Raw genomic sequence first — 21485 nt, forward strand, 5'->3', positions numbered from 1 at the left:
AGTCTTTTATGTTTCCATGCAAATTTTAGGATTATTTGTTCCAGTTCTGTAAAAAATGTCACTGATACTTTGATAGAGATTCATTACATCTGAAGATTGCTCTGGGCAATATGGACATTTAAAAATATTAATTCTTTCAATATATAAGCACAGAATATCTTTCCATTTTGTTGCTGTTGCTCAGTCGCTTAGTTGTGTCCAACTCTTTGCAACCCCACGGACTGGCTTCCCTGTCTTTCACTATCTCCCAGAGTTAGCTCAAACTCATGTCCATCGAGTTGGTGATGCCATCCAACCATCTCATCTTCTATCTCCCTTCTCCTCCTGCCCTCAATCTTTCCCAGCATCAGGGTCTTTTCAAATGAGTCAGCTCTTCGCATCAGGTGGCCAAAGTATTGGAGCTTCAGCTTCAGCATTAGTCCTTCCAATGAAAATTCAGGGTTCTGTGTTGTTTTCAATTTCTTTCACCAATGTCTTTGTCTTTAGGGTTTTCTAAATGCCGTATCATGTTATCTGTAAATATGACAGTTTTACTTTTTCCTCTTCAGTTTTCTAAATGCAGTATCATGTTATCTGTAAATATGACAGTTTTACTTTTTCCTCTTCAGTTTGGATGCCTTTTATCTCCTCTTCCTGTCTGACTGCTGTGGCAGTCATTCCAATACAATGTTGAATAAAAGTTGTAAGAGTGAGCATCCTGTCTTATTTCTGATCTTTAAGGAAAAGTCTTCAGTTCTTCACTGAATATGATGTTATTAATAGCTGTGGGTTTGTTATACATAGCCTTTATTATGTTGGATATACCCACTTTGTTGAGTGTTTATCATAACTGGATATTGGATTTTGTCAACTGCTCTTTCTGCATCAATTGAGATGATCAAATGATTTGTATCTTTCCTCCTACTAATGTGGTATATCATATTAAATTAATTTGTGGATACTAAACTGTCCTTTCATTTCTGGGGTAAATTCCATGTGATCATGGTACATGATCCTTTTAATGTATTGTTGAACTTATTTTGCTACCATTTTGTTAAGGATTTTTGCATCTATATTCATCAGGGATATTGGCTTGTAATTTTCTTTTCTTCTAGTGTGTTTGCCTGGTTTTAGTATCAGGATTAAATATAGTTTCATAGAACAAATTTGAGGGTGTTCTCTCTTCAATTTTTTGGAATTTTTTGAGAAGGATACCTAATAACTCTACTTTAAATGTTAGTAGAGTTACCTGTGAAGCTATCTGCTCCTAGACTTTTTTCTGTTCAGAGTTTTTTTTTTCCCTGGTGGCTCAGATGGTAAAAAAAAAAAAAAAAAAAATCTGCCTGCAATGTGAGAGACCCAGGTTCAATCCCTGGGTCAGGAAGATCCCCTAGAAAAGGGCATGGCAACCCACTTCAGTATTCCTGCCTGGAGAACCCCATGGACAGAGGAGCCTGGTGAGCTATGGTCCATGGGGTCACAAAGAGTTGGACATGACTGAAACGACTTAGCATACAATTCAATTACATTTCTAGTAATTGGACTGCTCAGATTTTCTATTTTTTTTTCTTAATCCAGTCTTAGGAGATTGTATGTTTTTAAGAATTTATGTATCTCTTCTAAGTTGTTTAATTTGCTGGTGTATAATTGTTCTTAGTAATCTCTTACGGTCCTTTGTATTCTTGTGGTATCAGTTATAACTTCTCCTCTTTCATTTCTTATTATATTTGGGTCCTTTCTCTTTTTCTTAATGAGTCTGGCTTAAAGGTTCATAAATTTTATCTTTAAAAAAAACTAGCTCTTAGTTTCACTTATCTTTTTTTATTGTTTTTTAAGTCTCTTTTTCATTTATTTTTGCTCTGATCTTTACTATTTTCTTCTTTCTACTAATTTTGAGCCTTGCTGATTCCTCTTTTCCAGTTCCTTTAGATATAAGGTTATATTGTTTGAGATTTTTCTTACTTCTTGACATATGTCTGTATCACCACAAAATTCCCTCTCAGAACTGCTTTTGCTGCAATGCAAAGATTTTAGATCATTGTGTTTCCATTTTCATTTGTCCCGAGGTATTTTAAAATTTCCTCTCTGATTTCTTCAAGTGACCCAATATTTGTTTAGTAGCAAGCTGTTTAGCCTCCACTTATTTGTATTTTTTCCATTTTTCTTCTTGTAACTGATTTCTAGTTTCATACTGTTGTAATAGGAAAAAAATGCTCATTATGATTTAAATCTTTTATTTTAATTAATTATTTTAATGGGGGCTAATTACTTTACAATATTGTGGTGGTTTTTGCCATATATCAACATGAATCAGCCATGGGTGTACATGAATCCCCACATCCCCTGCCACTTTCCTCCCCACACTATGCCTCTGAGTTGTCCCAGAGCATCAGCTTTGAGTGCCCTGCTTCATACATCGAACTTGCAGTGGTCATCTATTTTACATATGGTAATATACATGTTTCAATGCTGTTCTCTCAAATCACCCCACCCTCAACTTCTCCCACATAGTCCAAAAGTCTGTTCTTTACATCTGTGTCTCTTTTGCTATCTTGCATATAGGGTTATTGTTACCATGTCTCTAAATTCCATACATATGGTTTAATATACAGTATTGGTGTTTCTCTTTCCGACTTACTTCACCCTGTATAACAAGCTCCAGTTTCATCCACCTCATGAGAACTGACTCAAATGTGTTCTTTTTTTTATAGCTGAGTATTATTCCATTGTATATATGTACCAAAACTTCCTTATCCATTCATCTGCTGATGGACACTGAGGTTGTTTCCATGTCCTAGCTACTGTAAACAGTGCTACAATGAACACTGGGATACATGTGTCTCTTTCAATTTTGATTTCTTCAGTGCGTATGCCCAGCACTGGGATTGCTGGGTGGTATGACAGTTCTATATCCAGTTTTTTTACGGAATCTCCACACTGTTCTCCATAGTGGCTGTACTAGTTTGCATTCCCAACAACAGTGTTAGAGGGTTCCCTTTTCTCTACACCCTCTCCAGCACTTATTGTTTGTAGACTTTTTGATGGCAGCCATTCTGACCGGCGTAAGATGGGTACCTCACTGTGGTTTTGATTTGTGTTTTCTGATAATAAGTGATGTTGAGCATCTTTTTATGTGTTTGTTAACCAACTGTATGTCTTCTTTGGAGAAATGTCTGTTTAGTTCTTTGGCCCGCTTTTTGATTGGATTGTTCATTTTTCTGGCATTGAGCTTCATGAGCTGCTTGTATATTTTGGAGATTAATACCTTGTCAGTTGTTTCATTTGCTATTAGTTTCTCCCAATCTGAAGCCTGCCTTTTCACCTTGCTTATAGTTTCCTTCATTGTGCAAAAGCTTTTAAGTTTAATTAGGTCCCATTTGTTTATTTTTGTTTTTATTTCCATTATTCTGGGAGGCGGGTCATAAAGGATCTTGCTATGATTTATGTCAGAGAGTGTTCTACCTATGTTTTCCTCTAAGAGGTTGACAGTTTCTAGTCTTACATTTAGACCTTTAATCCATTTTGTTTATTTTTGTGTATGGTGTTAGAAAGTGTTCTAGTTTTATTCTTTTACAGGTGGTTGACCAGTTTTCCCAGCACCACTTGTTAAAGAGATTATCTTTTCTCCATTGTATATTTTTGCCTCCTTTGTCAAAGATAAGGAGTCCATAGATGTGTGGATTTATCTCTGGGCTTTCTATTTTGTTCCAGTGATCAGTATATCTGTCTTTTTGCCAGTACCATACTATCTTGATGACTGTAGTCATCAAGTGTCATCTGGAGTCAGGCAGATTGATTCCTCCAGTTTCATTCTTCTTTCTCAAGATTGCTCTGGCTATTCAAGGTCTTTTGTGTTTCCATACAAATTGTGAAGTTATTTGTTCTAGTTCCATGAAAAATACCATGGGTAGCTTGATAGGGATTGTGTTGAATCTACAGATTGCTTTGATTGGTGTACTCATTTTCACTATATTGATTCTTCCAATCCACAAACATGGTATATTTTTCCATCTATGTGTGTCATCTTTGATTTCTTTCATCAGTGTTTTATAGTTTTCCATATATAGGTCTTTTGTTTCTGTTCAGTTCAGTTGCTCAGTTGTGTCCGACTCTTTGTGACCCCATGAATCGCAGCACACCAGACCTCCCTGTCCATCACCAACTCCCGGAGTTCACTCAGACTCACGTCCATCGAGTCAGTGATGCCATCCAGCCATCTCATCCTCTGTCATCCCCTTCTCCTCCTGTCCCCAATCCCTCCCAGCATCAGAGTCTTTTCCATCGAGTCAACTCTTCGCATGAGGGTAAATTTATTCCTAAGTATTTTATTCTTTTTGTTGCAATGGTGAATGGGATTGTTTCCTTAATTTCTGTTTTTTCACTGTTAGTGTATAGGAATGCAAGGGATTTCAGTGTGCTAGTTTTATATACTGCAATTTTACTATATTAATTGATTAGCTCTAGTAATTTTCTGGTGGTATCTTTAGGGTTTTCTATATAGAAGATCATGTCATCTGCAAATAGTGGGAGTTTTACTTCTTCTTTTCCAATCTGGATTCATTTTATTTCTTTTTCTTCTCTGACTGCTGTGGCTAGGACTTCCAAAACTATGTTGAATAGTAGTGGTAAGAGTGGGCACCCTTGTCTGGTTGCTGATTTTAGGGGAAATACTTTCAATTTTTTACCATTGAGGATGTTTGCTGTGGGTGTGTTGCATACGCCTTTTATTATGTTGAGGTATGTTCCTTATATGCCTGCTTTGTGGAGAAGTTTTTTTTTTTATCATAAATGGGTGTTGACAAAAGCGAATTTTGTCAAAAGTTTTCTCCACATCTATTGAGATAATTATATGGTTTTTATCTTTAAATTTGTTAATATGGTGTATCACATTGACTGACTTGTGAATACTGAAGAATCCTTGCATCCCTGGGATAAAGTCCACTTGTCATGATGCATGATCTTTTTAATATACTGTTGGATTCAGTTTGCTAGAATTTTGTTGAGGATTTTTGCATCTATGTTCATCAGTGATATTGGCCTGTAGTTTTCTTTTTTGTGTGGCATCTTTGTCTGGTTTTGGTATTAGAGTGATGGTGGTCTCATAGAATGAGTTTGGGAGTTTACCTTCCTCTGCAATTTTCTGGAAGAGTTTGAGTAGGACAGGTGTTAGATCTTCTCTAAATTTTTGGTAGAATTCACTTGTGAAGCCATCTGGTCCTGGACTTTTTTGTTTGTTGGAAGATTTTTAAATACAGTTTCAATTTCCGTGCTTGTGATGGGTCTGTTCAGATTTTCTATTTCTTCCTGGTTAAGTTTTGGAGGGCTATACTTTTCAAAGAATTTGTTTCTTCCAAGTTGTCCGTTTTATTGGCATATAATTGCTCATAGTAGTTTTTTATGACCTTTTGTATTTCTGTGTTGTCTGTTGTGATTTCTCCATTTTCATTTCTAATTTTGCTGATTTGATTGTTCTCCCTTTTTCCCTTAATGAGTCCAGCTAATGGTTTGTCTATTTTATCTTCTCAAAGAACCAGCTTTTAGTTTTCATTGATTTTTGCTACAGTCTCCTTCCTTTCTTTTTCATTTATTTCTGCTCTGATTTTTATTATTTCTTTTTTTTTTTTTTATTTTTATGATTTCTGTCCTACTAACTTTGGGGTTCTACTGCTCTTTTTCTATGTTGCTTTCGGTATAAAGTTAGGTTGTTTATTTGAGGTTTCTCTTGTTTCTAAAATAGGCTTGTATTGCTACGAATCTCCCTCTAAGCACTGCTTTTACTGAATCCCATAGATTTTGGGTTGTCATGTTTTCATTTTCACTTGTTTCTTTTGATTTCCTTTTCAATTTCGTCCATGGTGATCTGTTGGTTATTCAGAAGTGTGTTGTTTAGCCTCCATATGTTTGTGTTTTTAATAGTATTTTTCCTTTTTTTGCTGTTGCTGACATCTAATCTTACTGCATTGTGATCAGAAAAGATGCTTGAAATTATTTCAATTTTATAAAATTTACCAAGGCTAGATATATGACCCAGGATGTGATCTATCTGTTCCATGTGCACTTGAGAAAAGGTTGAAATCCATTGTTTTTGGGTGAAATGCAGATATCAATTAGGTTTAACTGGTCCTCTGTATCATTTAAAGCTTGTGTTTCCTTGCTAATTTTCTATTTGGTTGATCTATCCATAGGTGTGAGTGGGGTACTAAAGGCCCCCACTATTATTGTGTTGCTGTTAATTTCCCCTCTCATACTTATTAGCATTTGCCTTATGTATTGAGTTGCTCCTATGCTGGGCACATATATAATTGTTATATCTTCTTCTTGGATTGAGCCATTGATCACTATATACTGTCCTTCTTTGTCTCTTATTACGGTCTTTATTTCAAAGTCTATTTTCTGATATGAGTATTGCTACTCCTGCTTTCTTTTGGTCTCCATTTGCCTAAAATATCTTTTTCCAGCCCCTCACTTTCTGTCTGTATGTGTCCCTAGATTTGAAGTGGGTCTCTTGTAGACAGCATATACAGGGGTCTTGTTTTTATATCCATTCGGCCAGTCTTTGTCTTTTGATTGGGGCATTTAACCCATTTACATTTAAAGTATTTATAAGTATGATCCTTTGCCATTTACTTTGTTGTTTTGTGTTCATTTTTATAAACTTTTTCTGTGTTCCCTATCCAAAGAAGATCCTTTAGCATTTGTTGACGAGTTGGTTTGGTGGTGCTGAATTGTCTCAGCTTTTGCTTGTCTGTAAATCTTATAAAATTTATTGAGACTGTTTTGTGGCCCAGCACATTATCTATCTTGGAGCATATTCCCTGTGCACTTGAAAAGAGTGTGTACTATGTTGGTTTTGAATGGAATATCCTATATATGTGTGTATGCTCATATATATATGTGTGTGTGTGTGCTCATATGTGTGTGTGTGTGTGTGTATCTGTTCAGTTCAGTTCAGTCACTCAGTCGTGTCTGACTCTTTGCAACTCCATTAATCACAGCACGCCAGGTCTCCCTGTCCACCACCAACTCCCAGAGTTCACTCAAACTCATGTCCATCGAGTCAGTGATGCCATCCAGCCATCTCATTCTCTGTTATCCCCTTCTTCTCCTGCCCCCAATCCCTCCCAGCATCAGGGTCTTTTCCAATGAATCAACTCTTCGCATGAGGTGGCCAAAGTATTGGAGTTTCAGCTTCAGTATCAGTCCTTCCAATGAACACCCAGGACTGATCTCCTTTAGAATGGACTGGTTGATCTCCTTGCAGTCCAAGGGACTCTCAAGAGTCATCTGTATGTATATATAAGTTACATGAAGCCTGACAAGTAATTTTCTGTGCAGATGATCTATTCACTGATGTAAGTGGAGTATCAAAGTAACCAACTACTGTATTACTGTCAATTTTCCTATTATTTGTTAATACTTGCTTTATATACATTAGGTGCTCCTTTGTTGGATACATAAATACTTTTGAATGTTATATCCTCTTCTTGGATTGAGCCATTTGTCCTTATGTAACACCTTCTCTTTTTTTGTCTTCTATTAAAGTCTTTGTTTTAAAGTCTATTTTGGTTGATATGAGTACAGCTGTTCAGCTTTCTGTTTGTTTCCATTTGCATCAACATATTTTCCCAGCCTTTTATTTCCAGACCATGTATGTCTTTGGGTTTGAAGTGAGTTTTTTGTAGGCAGCACATAGATGGATCTTGTTTTTGTGTCCAATCAGCCATCCTGTGTCTCTTGGTTGGAGCATTTAATCCATTTACATTTAAAGTGATTACTGATAGGTATGCACTTTTATTGCCATTTTGTTAATTATTTTCTGGTTGCTTTTGTAGTTCTTTTCTGTTTCTTTCTTCTTTTAGTTTCTTCCCTCATGGTTTGATGATTTTTAGTTTTGTGTTTGGACTCCTTCTCCTTTACTTTTTGTGTATATATTATAGGCTTTTGGTTTGTGGTTATCATGAAGTTTACATATATTGATCTATCAGCAGATTATTTTAAGCTGATAGTCACTGAAGTTCAAATACATTCTGAAACTGTTTTTACTCCTCCCTACTCTAAAACCATGTTTTATGTTTTTGATGTCATATTTATATCTTTCTATTCTGTACACACAAATAACACTCACTGTATATAGTTACATTTGATTTTACAAAAATTATTTTTTGTCATTTAACCTTCACTTTTTAAGTGACAATCCTTTGTCCTTTGAGGATGACCTAGGACAAGATAGATGGCATCACTGACTCGATGGGCATGAGTTTGAGAAAGCTCCAGGAGATGGTACAGGGAAGGCTGGTGTGCTGCAGTCCAGGGGATCACAAAGAGATGGACATGATTGAAAGACTGAACTGACCGTACTTTTGACTTCAGTTATTGTATTCATCAGTTCTGATGGATTCTTTTCTTCTATTCTCTAACTCCTTGTTGAAGTTTTCACTGTTTTCATCCATTCTTCTCCAGACTAGTAAGCATCTTTATGATTATTACCTTAAACACTTTATCAAGAAAATTGCTTATCTGTTTCATTTGGCTCTTTTTCTGAGAGTTTCTCTTGTTTTTTCATTTGAAACATATTCCTCTGTCTCCTCATATTGCCTAATTCTCTGTTTATTTCTAGATATTAGGTAGGTCCATTACACCTCCTAATCTTAGATAAGTGGCCTTATGTGGGAGATGTCTTATGGGGCCCAGCGTCAAGGTTCTCTATGGCCACCAGAGCCAGATGCACCAGAAGTATCTCCTGTGTGTGCTCTTCTATTGTGGTGAGGCTGACTCCTGCAGGCACACTGGTAGGCATGATAGACTTCCCAACACTGCTGGCTGTGCAACCTGTCAGTCTATGACTATTACCAGTCTCATGACTGCTGGTGGGCTGTGCCAGCCCCAGGTGCTAATATGTGAGAGAGACAATTCCAACATGGTGCCCACCAGCTCAGGCATCAAGAGGGGTACTACAAGATCACAAAAATGGCTGCCACCAGCATCTCAGTTCTGGGGGGTAATCCCAGCTGCCTATGGTCTCCTAGCAAGGCTCTCCATGAAAAGTCACTGGGTCTGACCCAGACAGCTGTCAAGTGCTACCTCTGTGCTGGGACTTGAAGCAAATATGCTTTTGGACACACCCTTTAAGAGCAAAGTCTTGGTATACCACAGTCACTGGTTCTCCCAAACCTAAGTCCCACCAGTATTTAAGGTCAGATACTTTGGGCACTTGAACTGCACTGTTCTTGCCTGGAAAATTTTATGGACAGAGAAGCCTGGTGGGCTACAGTCCATGGGGTCACAAAGAGTCAGACATGACTGAATGCATGTGTGTGTGTGCATGCATGCACGCATGCATGCACGCGTGCACGCACACACACACACACACACACACACACACACACACTTGGTTTAGGACCTCCAGGATGGGGAGCCAGATGTGGGGCTTGACCCCTCAGGGAGGACTCCACTGCTGTGATTTTCCTCCCACTTAAGGACCCCAAGTGTGGGTTCTGACCAGACCACATCTCTGCCCCTCCTACTCATCTGGTTGTGGTTTCCTCTTTACAGTTGTAGAATATATTCTCTATCAGTCTTTGGGTCATTCTCAGAGACAGCTGCTCTGAAAACAGTTGTATTATAACTTTGATGTGCCAGGGGAGGTTGTAAGCGCAGGGTGTTCATATGCTGCCATCTTGATTCCTTCTTCTACAACATCCTATCTTATCACCAATGAAGACTGTAACCATATCTTTACCAAAGAAAATAATATTTTTATATATGTTCTGTAAACATTAAAACCAGCTGAGTCAAGGTACTGTTATTATCAGGATTCACAATGCTAATTCTTAAGAAGTTAAAAAATGAAAACCTTCTGTGGAATTAAAAGTGAACCAAAGTAAACTATGAAGGACAATATAGACTTCAAGGAGAATATTAATATTGATTGCACATTCTTACTTATCACAATATCATACTTGCTAATACAGTTCTGCTAAATTAAACATTTTGCCAACACTGCCTCCCAGAAACAACAATTTAACCAGTAAAACATAAATGAAAAATAGAAATAAATACTTACTCACAATACCAAACTGTCCCCAGAACAGAAGTATAGCCAAAACTGGGAAAATAACAATGAGGATATTTTCATTTGGAGAGAACCATGAAACTGGGAAGAAAGAAAACAAAAATCACAATTAACACTTACTATAATCACTTTATAAATCCTAACTGTGACTAGTCAACAATGTATATTATTGTGGAGATGGAAAATAAAAATAATTGAATTAAAAGTTCACCTTTAAAATAAACAAACTATACATATAATTTACTTATACAACAAATTTTACTTATGAAACAAAAAATTATTTATGTAAGTGCTTTTCACCACATTTTCCCTAACCTATGACTTCTAGAAGGAGGTGGTACGGCACAGGAATTAAGAACAAGGTTCTACAGCCACAGTAGAAACGCAACGCTAATTTACAATCTCTGTGACCTTGAACAAAGTCTTAACCCCTCTTGTTCTTCAGTGTCCTCATTGTTACACTGGACTACTGTGACTGCTAACAAAGTTAATACATAAAAAAACCTTGGCACTTACCAAGTGCTCAGTAAACATTAACTACAATTATAATTATGCACTGCTACAATGAATACCTGTTACATGTAAATGCCAAGAATTTATCTTAAGCTAACAGTGACGCCTTTCTGTAAAGACTGACTCAGGGTATCAAAGTGAGGAAGTTGTACTACTGGGTACCTTCACCTTTCTCTGACTAAAACCGGACAGATGTGAGCCCTAGCTTTTCTCAAACTTACTCTAGATTAGAAGATGCATTTATGAATAATTAGGCCTCAAATGATTGTTTACGTGTAAAGTAACATGAGGGGCTTTAGGTATTAAGTGAAGTGAAGTGAAAGTCACTCAGTCGTGTCTGACTCTTTGCAACCCCATGGACTTTACAGTCCATGGAATTCTCCAGGCCAGAATACTGGAGTGGGTAGCCTTTACCTTCTCCAGGGGATTTTCCCAACCCACGGATCAAACCCAGGTCTCCCGCATTGCAGGCGGATTCTTTACCAGCTGAGCCACAAGGGAAGCCCAAGAATACCAGAGTGGGTTAGCTTATCCCTTCTTCAGCGGATCTTCCTGACCCAGGAATCGACCATGGGTTTCCTGCATTGTAGGCGGATTCTTTACCAACTAAGCTATTAAGGAAGCTTCTATTAATTGTGCAAAGAGCCGACTCATTAAAAAAGACCCTGATGCTGGGAAAGATTAAGACAAAAGAAGAGGACAGCAGAGGATGAGATGGTTAGACAGCATTACCGACTCAATGGACATGAACTTGAGCAAACTGTGGGAGATAGTAGAAGACAGGGAAGGCTGGCATGCTGCAGTCCATGGGATCACAAAGAGTCGGATACGACTTGGTGACCGAACAACAACAACAATTAAGTGTGTTACAAGTTACCTAGAGAATGATATTATAAAATGATACATTCTATATAAAAGAAATTGTGATGTTAAGTCTTCAAAGAAGGTTTGTTGAGTACTTTAAAAAAATTAAGTTTAGTTGCATCTTAAGACCATAATTTTACCTGTGAAATTTCTTCTCTAACAATAAAGCAAAGTAAATGCACTGAAAGCATTTCAGAGTTTGTCTGTATAGAGGGAAATCCTAATTTTATCCAAAGCAAGCACTCATGTTCTTCTAAAATTAACTCTTTCAAATCTTCCACTGTTCTGCCTCTTTATCAGCAAGTAAGGAAACTATCTGGCTTTCATACAGTAAGGCTAACTATGCATTTCCCACCTTAGCTTATAATGTTAAGCTCTGGTAGATGTTAACAATAATCCACAGAATATAATAATGTTATAAACTCTATCTCACAGATATTTGCTTTCCATAATCTAACATTTTGCCCTACACATGCAGAGATTCAATTGGTTTGTTGCTGAAGGTCCCAACAGTCAAAAAATAGTGAGTGAATGAAAGACAGCTTTTTTGGGTGAGGGGTGGATGCTCTCATGGTTGCAGGTCTCTACCAAGAGACAGATGTCTTCTGAATTAATACCTTAATTTCCAACAATTACTGAGCATCTTCCTTTACCAAGAAAAATCCATTTCAATTCAGTCTAAAATCCTACCAAGAGAAACCTTTATGAATTATCCCTAGGTTTTCACATCTAAATGCCCAAAGGATTTAGTAAAAGCTCTATGATTTAATGATTATTCTTAATTGACTTATTTTTCTCTACTTCCTTTATTATTTTGTTTTGAGTTGTGTATATCATTAACTCCCCAAATCCTCACAATTATTACAGGAGGATTAATTAACCCCTCCTTATCATATGGGAAACTAAGGTCTAGATAATTAAGCAACTGACTTCTGACACAAGTTCCCCCTACTCCTTCACCAAACCTACCCTCTCAGTTTCCCCATTTCAGTAGTGGTGACCCCATTTCTCCAGTTGCTCAAGCTAAAAGCCTTGGAATCATCCTTGACTCCATGGTTTCTCTCACACCCTACTTCTGGTCTGACAGTAAATCCTGTGGTTGCTGCTTTCAAGATACAGCCAGTATTTGATCTCATGTTCAAGATGGGCTGAGAAGGAAATGTTATTTCACAGGCCTCCCTGCCTACACAACAGAATGATATTCAACATTCTTGGCATTTATTAACAGAAATCTACCAGTGAAAATAAGAAGTATGTTTGACTTGGTCTGACCACTCATTTTTCATTTATTACACAAAATTTATTAAAAGCCCACCATGGGTAGGGTGGGTTTCCCCAGCAGCTCAGTGGTTAAACAATCTGCCTGCAATGCAGGAGATAAAGGAGATGTGGTTCAGTTCCCTTGATTGGGAAGATCTCCTGGAGAAGGGAATGGTAACCCACTCCAGTATTCTTGCCAGGAAAATCCAATGGAGGGAGGAGTCTGGCAGGCTACAGTCCATATTGTCACAAAGGGTTGGACACAACTGAGCAAGTGAGAATGCATGCATGGATAGGATTTCTTCTAGGTATCTGAGATTCAGCAGTGAACAAGCTAGGTGAAGCCAAGCCTTGAGGAGGGGGAGGGGCTGAGGGACAAGACTCTTGTGGGTAGTAAGGAAAGGCCTCTGGGGAGAGGAACTGGCCCCAAACCTTGGACTGGAAATAGCCTGCCATTTCCAGACAGGGGAGAAGATACACCAAAGGAACAGCAAGTTTGAGCAACTAAATGATGGCCAGTGTGACTAAAATTTAATGATACACGATGAGATGGAAAGAGTTTGCTGGGATTAACATCATGCTGGGTCTTATTAGCTTGTTTAGAAAGTTTGGATTTTATTCTACAATGAAAAGTTATTGGAAAGCGTCAAACAGAAAAATGATTTACTTAAAATCTTCCTTGGTAGCCATGAGGAGAATGGATTACAGAGAAACAGGACTTATCAGAAAGTTAATGCAGCAGTCAGGTAGTAGCACAAAGGTAGGATGTGTTTGACAAATGCAGTCCAGTCTTGTGTTCAGTTTACTCATCAAATTTAAAGTCATAATAGGGAACTGTTACAAAGGAAAGTGACTAGAATGGGGATGCTGAAACTATGAGCAATGATTGAAAGAACTGGGGATTTTTACCTTAGAGAAGAAACTTGGGTGAGAAATACCACAGCCCTCCTAGTGAGTGAGAAATTGAAGGGTTGCAAGCTTTAGTTTGATTTCAGGAAGAATTAGAACTGCCTAATAATAGACTAAAATCCTTTGGGAAGTAACAGCTTCCTCATGTCAAACATTTATGTAAAAAGTCTGAATGACCAACTACTTACGGTATGATAGAAGGAAATCATGAATTAGATGGGGAAACAGACTAGATGACTAACAGCTGACTCTATACCTCTAGGCAGAAATAACACGTATAAGAGCTATTTCAAAGATGTGGGGTAGGATTATGAATAAATAACATTATTGACTAAGTGATTCTTAACTGAAACTTATCAAAACCACCTGGGGTTTATCCAAACATCACATACTCTCCAGGGCTTCCCTCATAGCTCAGTTAGTAAAGAATCTGCCTGCAATGCAGGAGACCCCGTTTCCATTCCTGGGTTGGGAAGATCACTGGAGAAGGGATAGGCTACCCACTCCAGTATTCCTGGGCTTCCCTTGTGGCTCAGCTGGTAAAGAACCCACCTGCAATGCAGGAGACCTGGGTTTGATCCCTGGGTTGGGAAGATCCCCTGGAGAAGGAAAAGGCTACCCACTCCAGTATTCTGGCCTGGAGAATTCCATGGACTATACAGTCCATGGGGTCATAAAGAGTTGGACATGACTGAGTGACTTTTGTTTCACTTCACTTTACATACACTGCCCTCTCAGCTTTTACTCCAACAATTGTGTGTGTGTGGCTATGGGGGTAGGGGGTGGGTGTCCACAACTTACTCAGTTTAAAATCACTACTGTAATTTATCTTCTCTCATTGACATAAACATGGTACCTCTAACTGGTAAGATGGGAAAAGTATGATGATCACTGAATTGGATATTCAAATATAAAATGAGATTCTAGGGTAAAACCAATGTTTTATATAAAATTATGTATATGACCTAAAAGATGATGCTGTGAAAGTGCTGCACTCAATACACCCGCAAATTTGGAAAACTCAGCAGTGGCCACAGGACTGGAAAAGGTCAGTTTTCACTCCAATCCCAAAGAAAGGCAATGCCAAAGAATGCTCAAACTACCGCACAGTTGCACTCATCTCACATGCTAGTAAAGTAATGCTCAACATTCTCCAAGCCAGGCTTCAGCAACACGTGAACTGTGAACTTCCAGATGTTCAAGCTGGTTTTAAGAAAAGGCAGAGGAACCAGAGATCAAATTGCCAACATCTGCTGGATCATCAAAAAAGCAAGAGAGTTCCAGAAAACCATCTATTTCTGCTTTATTGACTATGCCAAAGCCTTTGACTGTGTGGATCACAATAAACTGTGGAAAATTCTGAAAGAGATGGGCATATCAGACCACCTGACCTGCCTCTTGAGAAATCTATATGCAGGTCAGGAAGCACCAGTTAGAACTGGACATGGAACAACAGACTGGTTCCAAATTGGAAAAGGAGTACATCAAGGCTGTATATTGTCACCCTGCTTACTTAACTTCTATACAGAGTACATTATGCGAAATGCTGGGCTGGAAGAAGCACAAGCTGGAATCAAGATTGCTAGGAGAAATATCAATAACCTCAGATATGCAGATGACACCACTCTTATGGCAGAAAGTGAAGAGGAACTAAAGAGCCGCTTGATGAAACTGAAAGAGGAGAGAGAAAAAGTTGGCTTAAAGCTCAACATTCAGAAAACTAAGATCATGGCATCTGGTCCCATCACTTCATGGGAAATAGATGGGGAAACAGGGGAAACAGTGTCAGACTTTACTTTTGGGGGCTCCAGAATCACTGCAGATGGTGATTGCAGCCATGAAATTAAAAGACACTTACTCCTTGGGAGGAAAGTTATGACCAATCTAGATAGCATATTAAAAAGCAGAAACATTACTTTGTTAACAAAGGTCCATCTAGTCAAGGCTATGGTTTTTCCGGCAGTCATGTATGGATGTGAGAGTTGAACTATAAGGAAAGCTGAGCACCGAAGAATTGATGCTTTTGAACTGTGGTGTTTAAGACTCTTGAGAGTCTCTTGGACTGCAAGGAGATCCAACCAGTCCATCCTAAAGGAGATCAGTCCTGGGTGTTCATTGGAAGGACTGATGTTGAAGCTGAAACTCCAATACTTTGGCCACCTCATGTGAAGAGTTGATTCATTGGAGAAGACTCTGATGCTGGGGGGGATTGGGGGCAGGAGGAGAAGGGGATGACTGCCGGGAGCCAGCACGGGAGTCCCCACCCATGACAAGGTCATGCAGGAGAGCTCTGATGGGCAAGGCGAGTCAGAGCTCGAGGGGGTCTGCCCTCCGGACCTGCCTGAGCATCTACCCCAAAACCAAAATCTGTCTGTTTTACTATTTTATGACTTTCACCAACTCTTCTGACATTAACGGGGGGCTATCCCCGACCACCTTTCTCTGTAAGAAAATCAACTTGAAACTCTAATTAATAAGTCTCCTGGGCATAATAGGAGTGTTTCAATTCAAACCCCTCTGATGACTTTCTAGCTTGCCTGACAGGTTTGTTCAGATTCACAGCCTCCCAACCATGAAAGGCACGGGAAGCTTAAGATATTCTAACAATGCAGAGCTTCTCAGAGAGTTAAAATCGTTAAAATAGAACTAGTAGAGGATTTCTTTGTTGAGCTAATGCTTGCTGCCAAGTTTCCATATCCCTTACCTACTGTGTCCCTAGGAGTGTATTGATTAATATAGTTGGTGTATAGAAATGTAAGTAGTAGCTTTAATGTTTGTAACCTTGGACCCTTGAGTTAATTCTTTTCTTGTTATAGCCCACCACACTTTTTCCCTGTAGGAATGCAACTTTATCTAATGCTTTTGGAGGGTGGCGCCTGACTTTAGAATAATCACCTTTAGAGAAAAATAAGTTTTCTCAAGAAAAGTTAACAGGCCTCCTGGCCAGATGATGTAAATCACCTAAAACTTTTGCATATGATAAGTTTGCAGAAAGAAAGCCTGGCTTCCATAAGGATCAAGGACTGCTGACCTTGCATGACTCTACCCCTTCCCCCATTATCCTTTATGCACAACTTAAGGTATAAAAACTACTTTGGAAAATAAAGTGCGGGCCTTGCTCACCGAAGCTTGGTCTCCCCATGTCATTCTTTCTCTTTCCTTTTCCTTTTCAGGCTGATCTCCTGGAGCGGAGGGGCCCTCTGCGTTCACTTTCCTGCCTGGGCTTCTAAGACCCACTTGAGAAGGTGCCTAAGGTGGGGCACCTTCAGCTATTTGAGAGGGTGCCTGTGGCCTACGTGAACAGAGCAAGTCCTGTGCTGGGGCTTTATTGGCTTTCTGCGCAAACCAAGAAATATCAGCCTCTTTTCTCTCCTCTATTTTCTTAACTACAAAATTCTTTCCTTATCTTTTTCTCTTTTTATCTATCCTTTCACCAATGCCATCCTCCCGAGGGAATCCCTGGATCCAGCCAGGGCTGGACCCCGGCAGACGACAGAGGATGAGATGGCTGGATGGCATCACCGACTCAATGGACATGAATCTGGGTGAACTCCGGGAGTTGGTGATGGATAGGGAAACCTGGCATGCTGTGGTTCATGGGATCGCAAAGAGTCGGACACCTGAGCAACTGAACTGAACTGAACTCATGTATATGATCACTTTCCTGGTTGCTCAGTGGTAAAGAATCCACCTGTCAATGCAGGAGATGTGAGTTCCATCCCTGGATCTGAAGGAAATGGCAACCCACTCCAGTATTCTTACCTGGGAAATCCTATGGACAGAGGAGCCTGGAAGGCTACAGTCCATGGGGTTGCAAAAGAGTTGGACACAACTTAGTGACTAAACAACAACAACTCCTTCAAATATATACAAGGTACACCTCCATGCACAAAGAACACATTTCCATAAAAGAAGATCACAATAAATTCAAGCCACATTTTTAGTGATGCTTTAGGATTGTGAAGGGGTTTTTCTGATGCATTGACTTGGCTAAGATATAATCCCTAGTTATTTAATCAAAGCCAGAATTCTAAGGTAGTTCCCAAACCCTGTCCCCTGCAAGCCTTTTTTTTTTTTTTAAAAAAACTCCTTCCCCTTGAGGGATGGGGCCTGTGAACATGATGGATTTCATTCCCATGATTATGTTGTGTCACATGGCAAAGGGATTTTGCTGACTGTAAATTAAGGTCCCCAATCAGCTGACTTTGAAAAAGAGTGATTATTCTTGAGGGAGAGGAGGCAAACCTAATAAGACCTTAAAAGGATCTGGATTGTTCTAGCCAAAAAAATAAAAAATCAACATGTGCAAAGGAATCAATAAGAAGAAGATTATTCTTAGCTGACTTTAAATATGGAAGAGGTTCTGGAGCAAGAATGGAGCAACCTCTAGGAACTAAGCGAAGCCCTCATCAGACATCCAGCAAAGAAAACAGGGACCTCAGTTCTACAACCACAAGGAAATTAATTTTTCCACAACCATGTGTGCTTGGAACATACCCTGAGCTTCTGATGAGAACACAGCCTTCAAACATCTTGATTTTAGCCTCATAAGACTGAATGGAGAACCTAGTTATACCATGACCACAACTGTGATCTGCAAAGTGCTGAGCTAATAAATGGGTGCAGTTTAAAGCTGCTACATTTGTGGTTGTTTGCACATGCACTAGAAAACCAACACAAGGATCTCAAAATGCCTTCATGTCAACATTAGGAACATAACACATTTCATGTTGATAATAACGGAAATGGCAACTTTTCTAAACTTGAACAGACCTTTTAAAACAAAACCCTAAGAGCTTACTCTGAAAAAAGTAAAGATTTATGCTTCTAAGTTTTTGAATCACTATACTATACATACAAATAAGAGTAACACATTATATAACTATTATTATTTACATTTAGTAATTTGGTTGTTTACAAGATGTTTTCATAGCAACCATATGCAGTGGTAGTAAACATACTGGTTTTAAAGAAAGACAAAACTAGGTTAAAATCTTGGCTATGACACTGATTTTGAACAAGTACTCAAAATCTCTTACTTCATGTGTTAAATGGTAAGACTTATAACTAACTCCCAGAGTTCTTAAATTAAAGACACAATAAACATAAACTACTTGGTCTTATAAGATTATTTTACCGCGGTACTGTACTATCACTTCCCTGAAATCAGGGATCTCGCCTTAGTCATCACTGAATCCAGTGCCCAGGACACTGCCCAGCACACAGTAGGTGCTCAATAAATCTCTGGTTAAGTAAGCAAGACATTTTGAGAAAGACTTTGATGAAATGGTCTGCATTTAGCGGGTAAAAACAGAGGGCCTGACAGGTTGAGTTTCTTATCCAAATTTTCTTGAACTAGAAAATAAAAATGTATATAAAAAGCTTTCTAAATTTGAGTCCTGTGCTCTGTCCATGGTACCATACTATACATAGGCACCAGAGGTATATAAAATATATATATATATAAAAGATTTTCTATATATTTGACAGTAGTTCTAAAATACTTAAAAGAATGGCACAAAGAATGGCCACCTTTAATCCACATTCTACTAAGTATAATTCTCTATGACACAATTTCAGTTCCTCATCTATGCCTAAAAAATTGGTTTCTATTGCCTAAATCCCCAATGTCCATATGAGGGCAAGTTCCATTATCACAATACATTTGTATTCCACTGTAACAGTCCTGCTCCAGTTAACTTTTTGTTGGAAGAAGGTTCTTTTTTTTTTTTTTTTCCCAGTAAAAAATGGATGCAAAACAATGATATGACAACAGCAGATGCTAGCAAGGAGGTGAAGAAATGAGATCACCCATATGCTGCTGATGGGGTGTCAAATGGACCAACCACTCTGGAAACCAGTTCGATGGTTCCCTTAAAAACTAAGCATACACATGCAAACAACCAAATAATCTGTACTTATTCAGAGAGGTGAACACTGTGCCCACCTAAAAAACCTCTACATGATTGTAATAGCCAAAAACTGGAAACACTCAAGATGTCCTAAAACAGGTGAACAGTTAAACAAGCTGTGATATGCCTATACCATGGAATATTACTCAGCCAAAAACACAGAAAGAGAACCAACTGATACAGGCAACAACTTGGTTACATCTCAAGGGCACTGTGCTGACCGAAAAAAGCCAGTCTCAAAAGATTACACACTGTGTGATTCCATTTACATAACAGCACTAACGTGACAAAACTATGGACAAGGGGAACAAATCAGTCCTTGCCAGGTCAGCGTGAGGGAGAGCTTTGTGCTAAAGAAATCGTTCTACGTCCTGATTGCAGTGGTAGTTACACAAATATACATATCACAAAATGACAAAGAAATACCCACATATTGTACCACTGTCAACTTCCCAGTTTTGTTTTTTTTTAAAGTTACACAAGATTTAAGCATTAGGGGTAACTTAGAAAAGAGTACACAGCACCCAGCACTGTTCTGTTTTATTTTTGTGAATTTTTTATTTCTGTGAACTTCCTATGAGTCTATAGTTATTTCAAAAAATAAACAATGAGTGCAAAGCCAAATGTCTGAGACCTCTGGTGGAATTTCATACATTCTCACCAATGAATACTTCCTCAATGAATACTTCCTCCAATGAATACTTCTCTCCAAATAATACTTCCTCATTTGAATGGTCCCAAAGTAAACATAGTTCATATTTTTATAGGGTACTTTGAAAATAAAGAAAAATAAAACAATCACAGACACACAAAATTATACACTTTCTCTTCATCTTCAGATGCTGGTATTCCTTTCCCATTCATTTCATTCCATCTCCTGGCCTTTCGAGTCTCATATCTTGAGATTACCTCTCGGTGACCTACACAACTACCAAATGATTGATCCCTATGTCTTGTTTTTTCATTCCAATAAAACTGTACATTCCTTCAGAAAAAGTTTCAACTAGATATTAGATTATGCAATTCCAGATTCGACCCCCTGTTGAAAGGTATACTTTAAAATAAATAAAACAAAAAAAGCTCTTCAGCCTAAATTAGTACAACTTAATACAAGATACAATGTAAGAGAGATTTCTGAGCAGAAAAGCCTTCCAGATTCTGCTAGCCTACTCTAAGCCATCTCTCAGCCTCTCCTCATGGTGCAAGAATCCCTCTTACAACCGCAGGCCAGCTTCACAGCTTGACACCATCCTTTATAAAACAAACATCCCAAGAACACAATTCACACCTATAAAGCACTTCAGTTCACATAGTGCTTGTACACAAGGGACCTCATTTGGTGCTCATCAGACTGTTAGGATAAGACATAAAGGCAGGAATCTATCTTCATCCCCATGTTAGAGATGAGGTAACTTGACTTGGCAAAGTAACTGCTCAACAGCATAAAGGTGAACAGTTAGGTTGCAGAATAGGGGATATAACCCGGATCTGCTGATTTCATAATACTAAGCAATGTTAAAGGATTCTATCAACCCAAGCACCTCATTCCCAGTGTGGTAAGAGACATTTATTAATGGTAAATGCAAGAAGAACAGAGGCAAATAGTGGATCCAATGGAACCGATCTGAGTCCACGAAAAGAGCAGGTTCTCAAAATATGGTCTAATCCTGAGATCAGTAATATAGCTAGCAATTCTAAATAGAGATTTCAAAACAGAAAGCTGAAATGTACCTCTGTGTGGCTGAAGAACTTAGCTGGCACTGCAAGGAATAGGAAAGAAATGAAAACTTTTTACTCAGCTAACTTTACTGCTTTATGCAACTCACCAACTCAGAAAGGGCAGGATCGTGCTACTATAATCAAAGCTGAATTTAAATATATTAAATTGAATCCCTAGCTCTCCCACTTCTTAGCCAAGGTGGGGAGGGGGGAACAACACCAAAGCAAGGCTAAGCACAGGAAATCTCAAGGAATCA

At 38.6% G+C, this 21485-nt stretch overlaps 1 protein-coding gene across 2 annotated transcripts in view; it reads right to left on the reverse strand.

Moving 5' to 3' along the window:
* Window positions 1-21485, reverse strand: part of CD47 (CD47 molecule) — a 66216-nt gene that overhangs the window by 31067 nt on the left and 13664 nt on the right. For both annotated transcript variants that reach the window (XM_061386311.1, XM_061386220.1), the window contains exon 3: window positions 10043-10132. In XM_061386311.1, the coding sequence (XP_061242295.1) occupies window positions 10043-10132 (90 nt within the window). The remainder of the gene's footprint in view (window positions 1-10042; window positions 10133-21485) is intronic.

This window comes from Bos javanicus, chromosome 1 (assembly GCF_032452875.1).
Source record: "Bos javanicus breed banteng chromosome 1, ARS-OSU_banteng_1.0, whole genome shotgun sequence".
Taxonomy (NCBI): domain Eukaryota; kingdom Metazoa; phylum Chordata; class Mammalia; order Artiodactyla; family Bovidae; genus Bos; species Bos javanicus.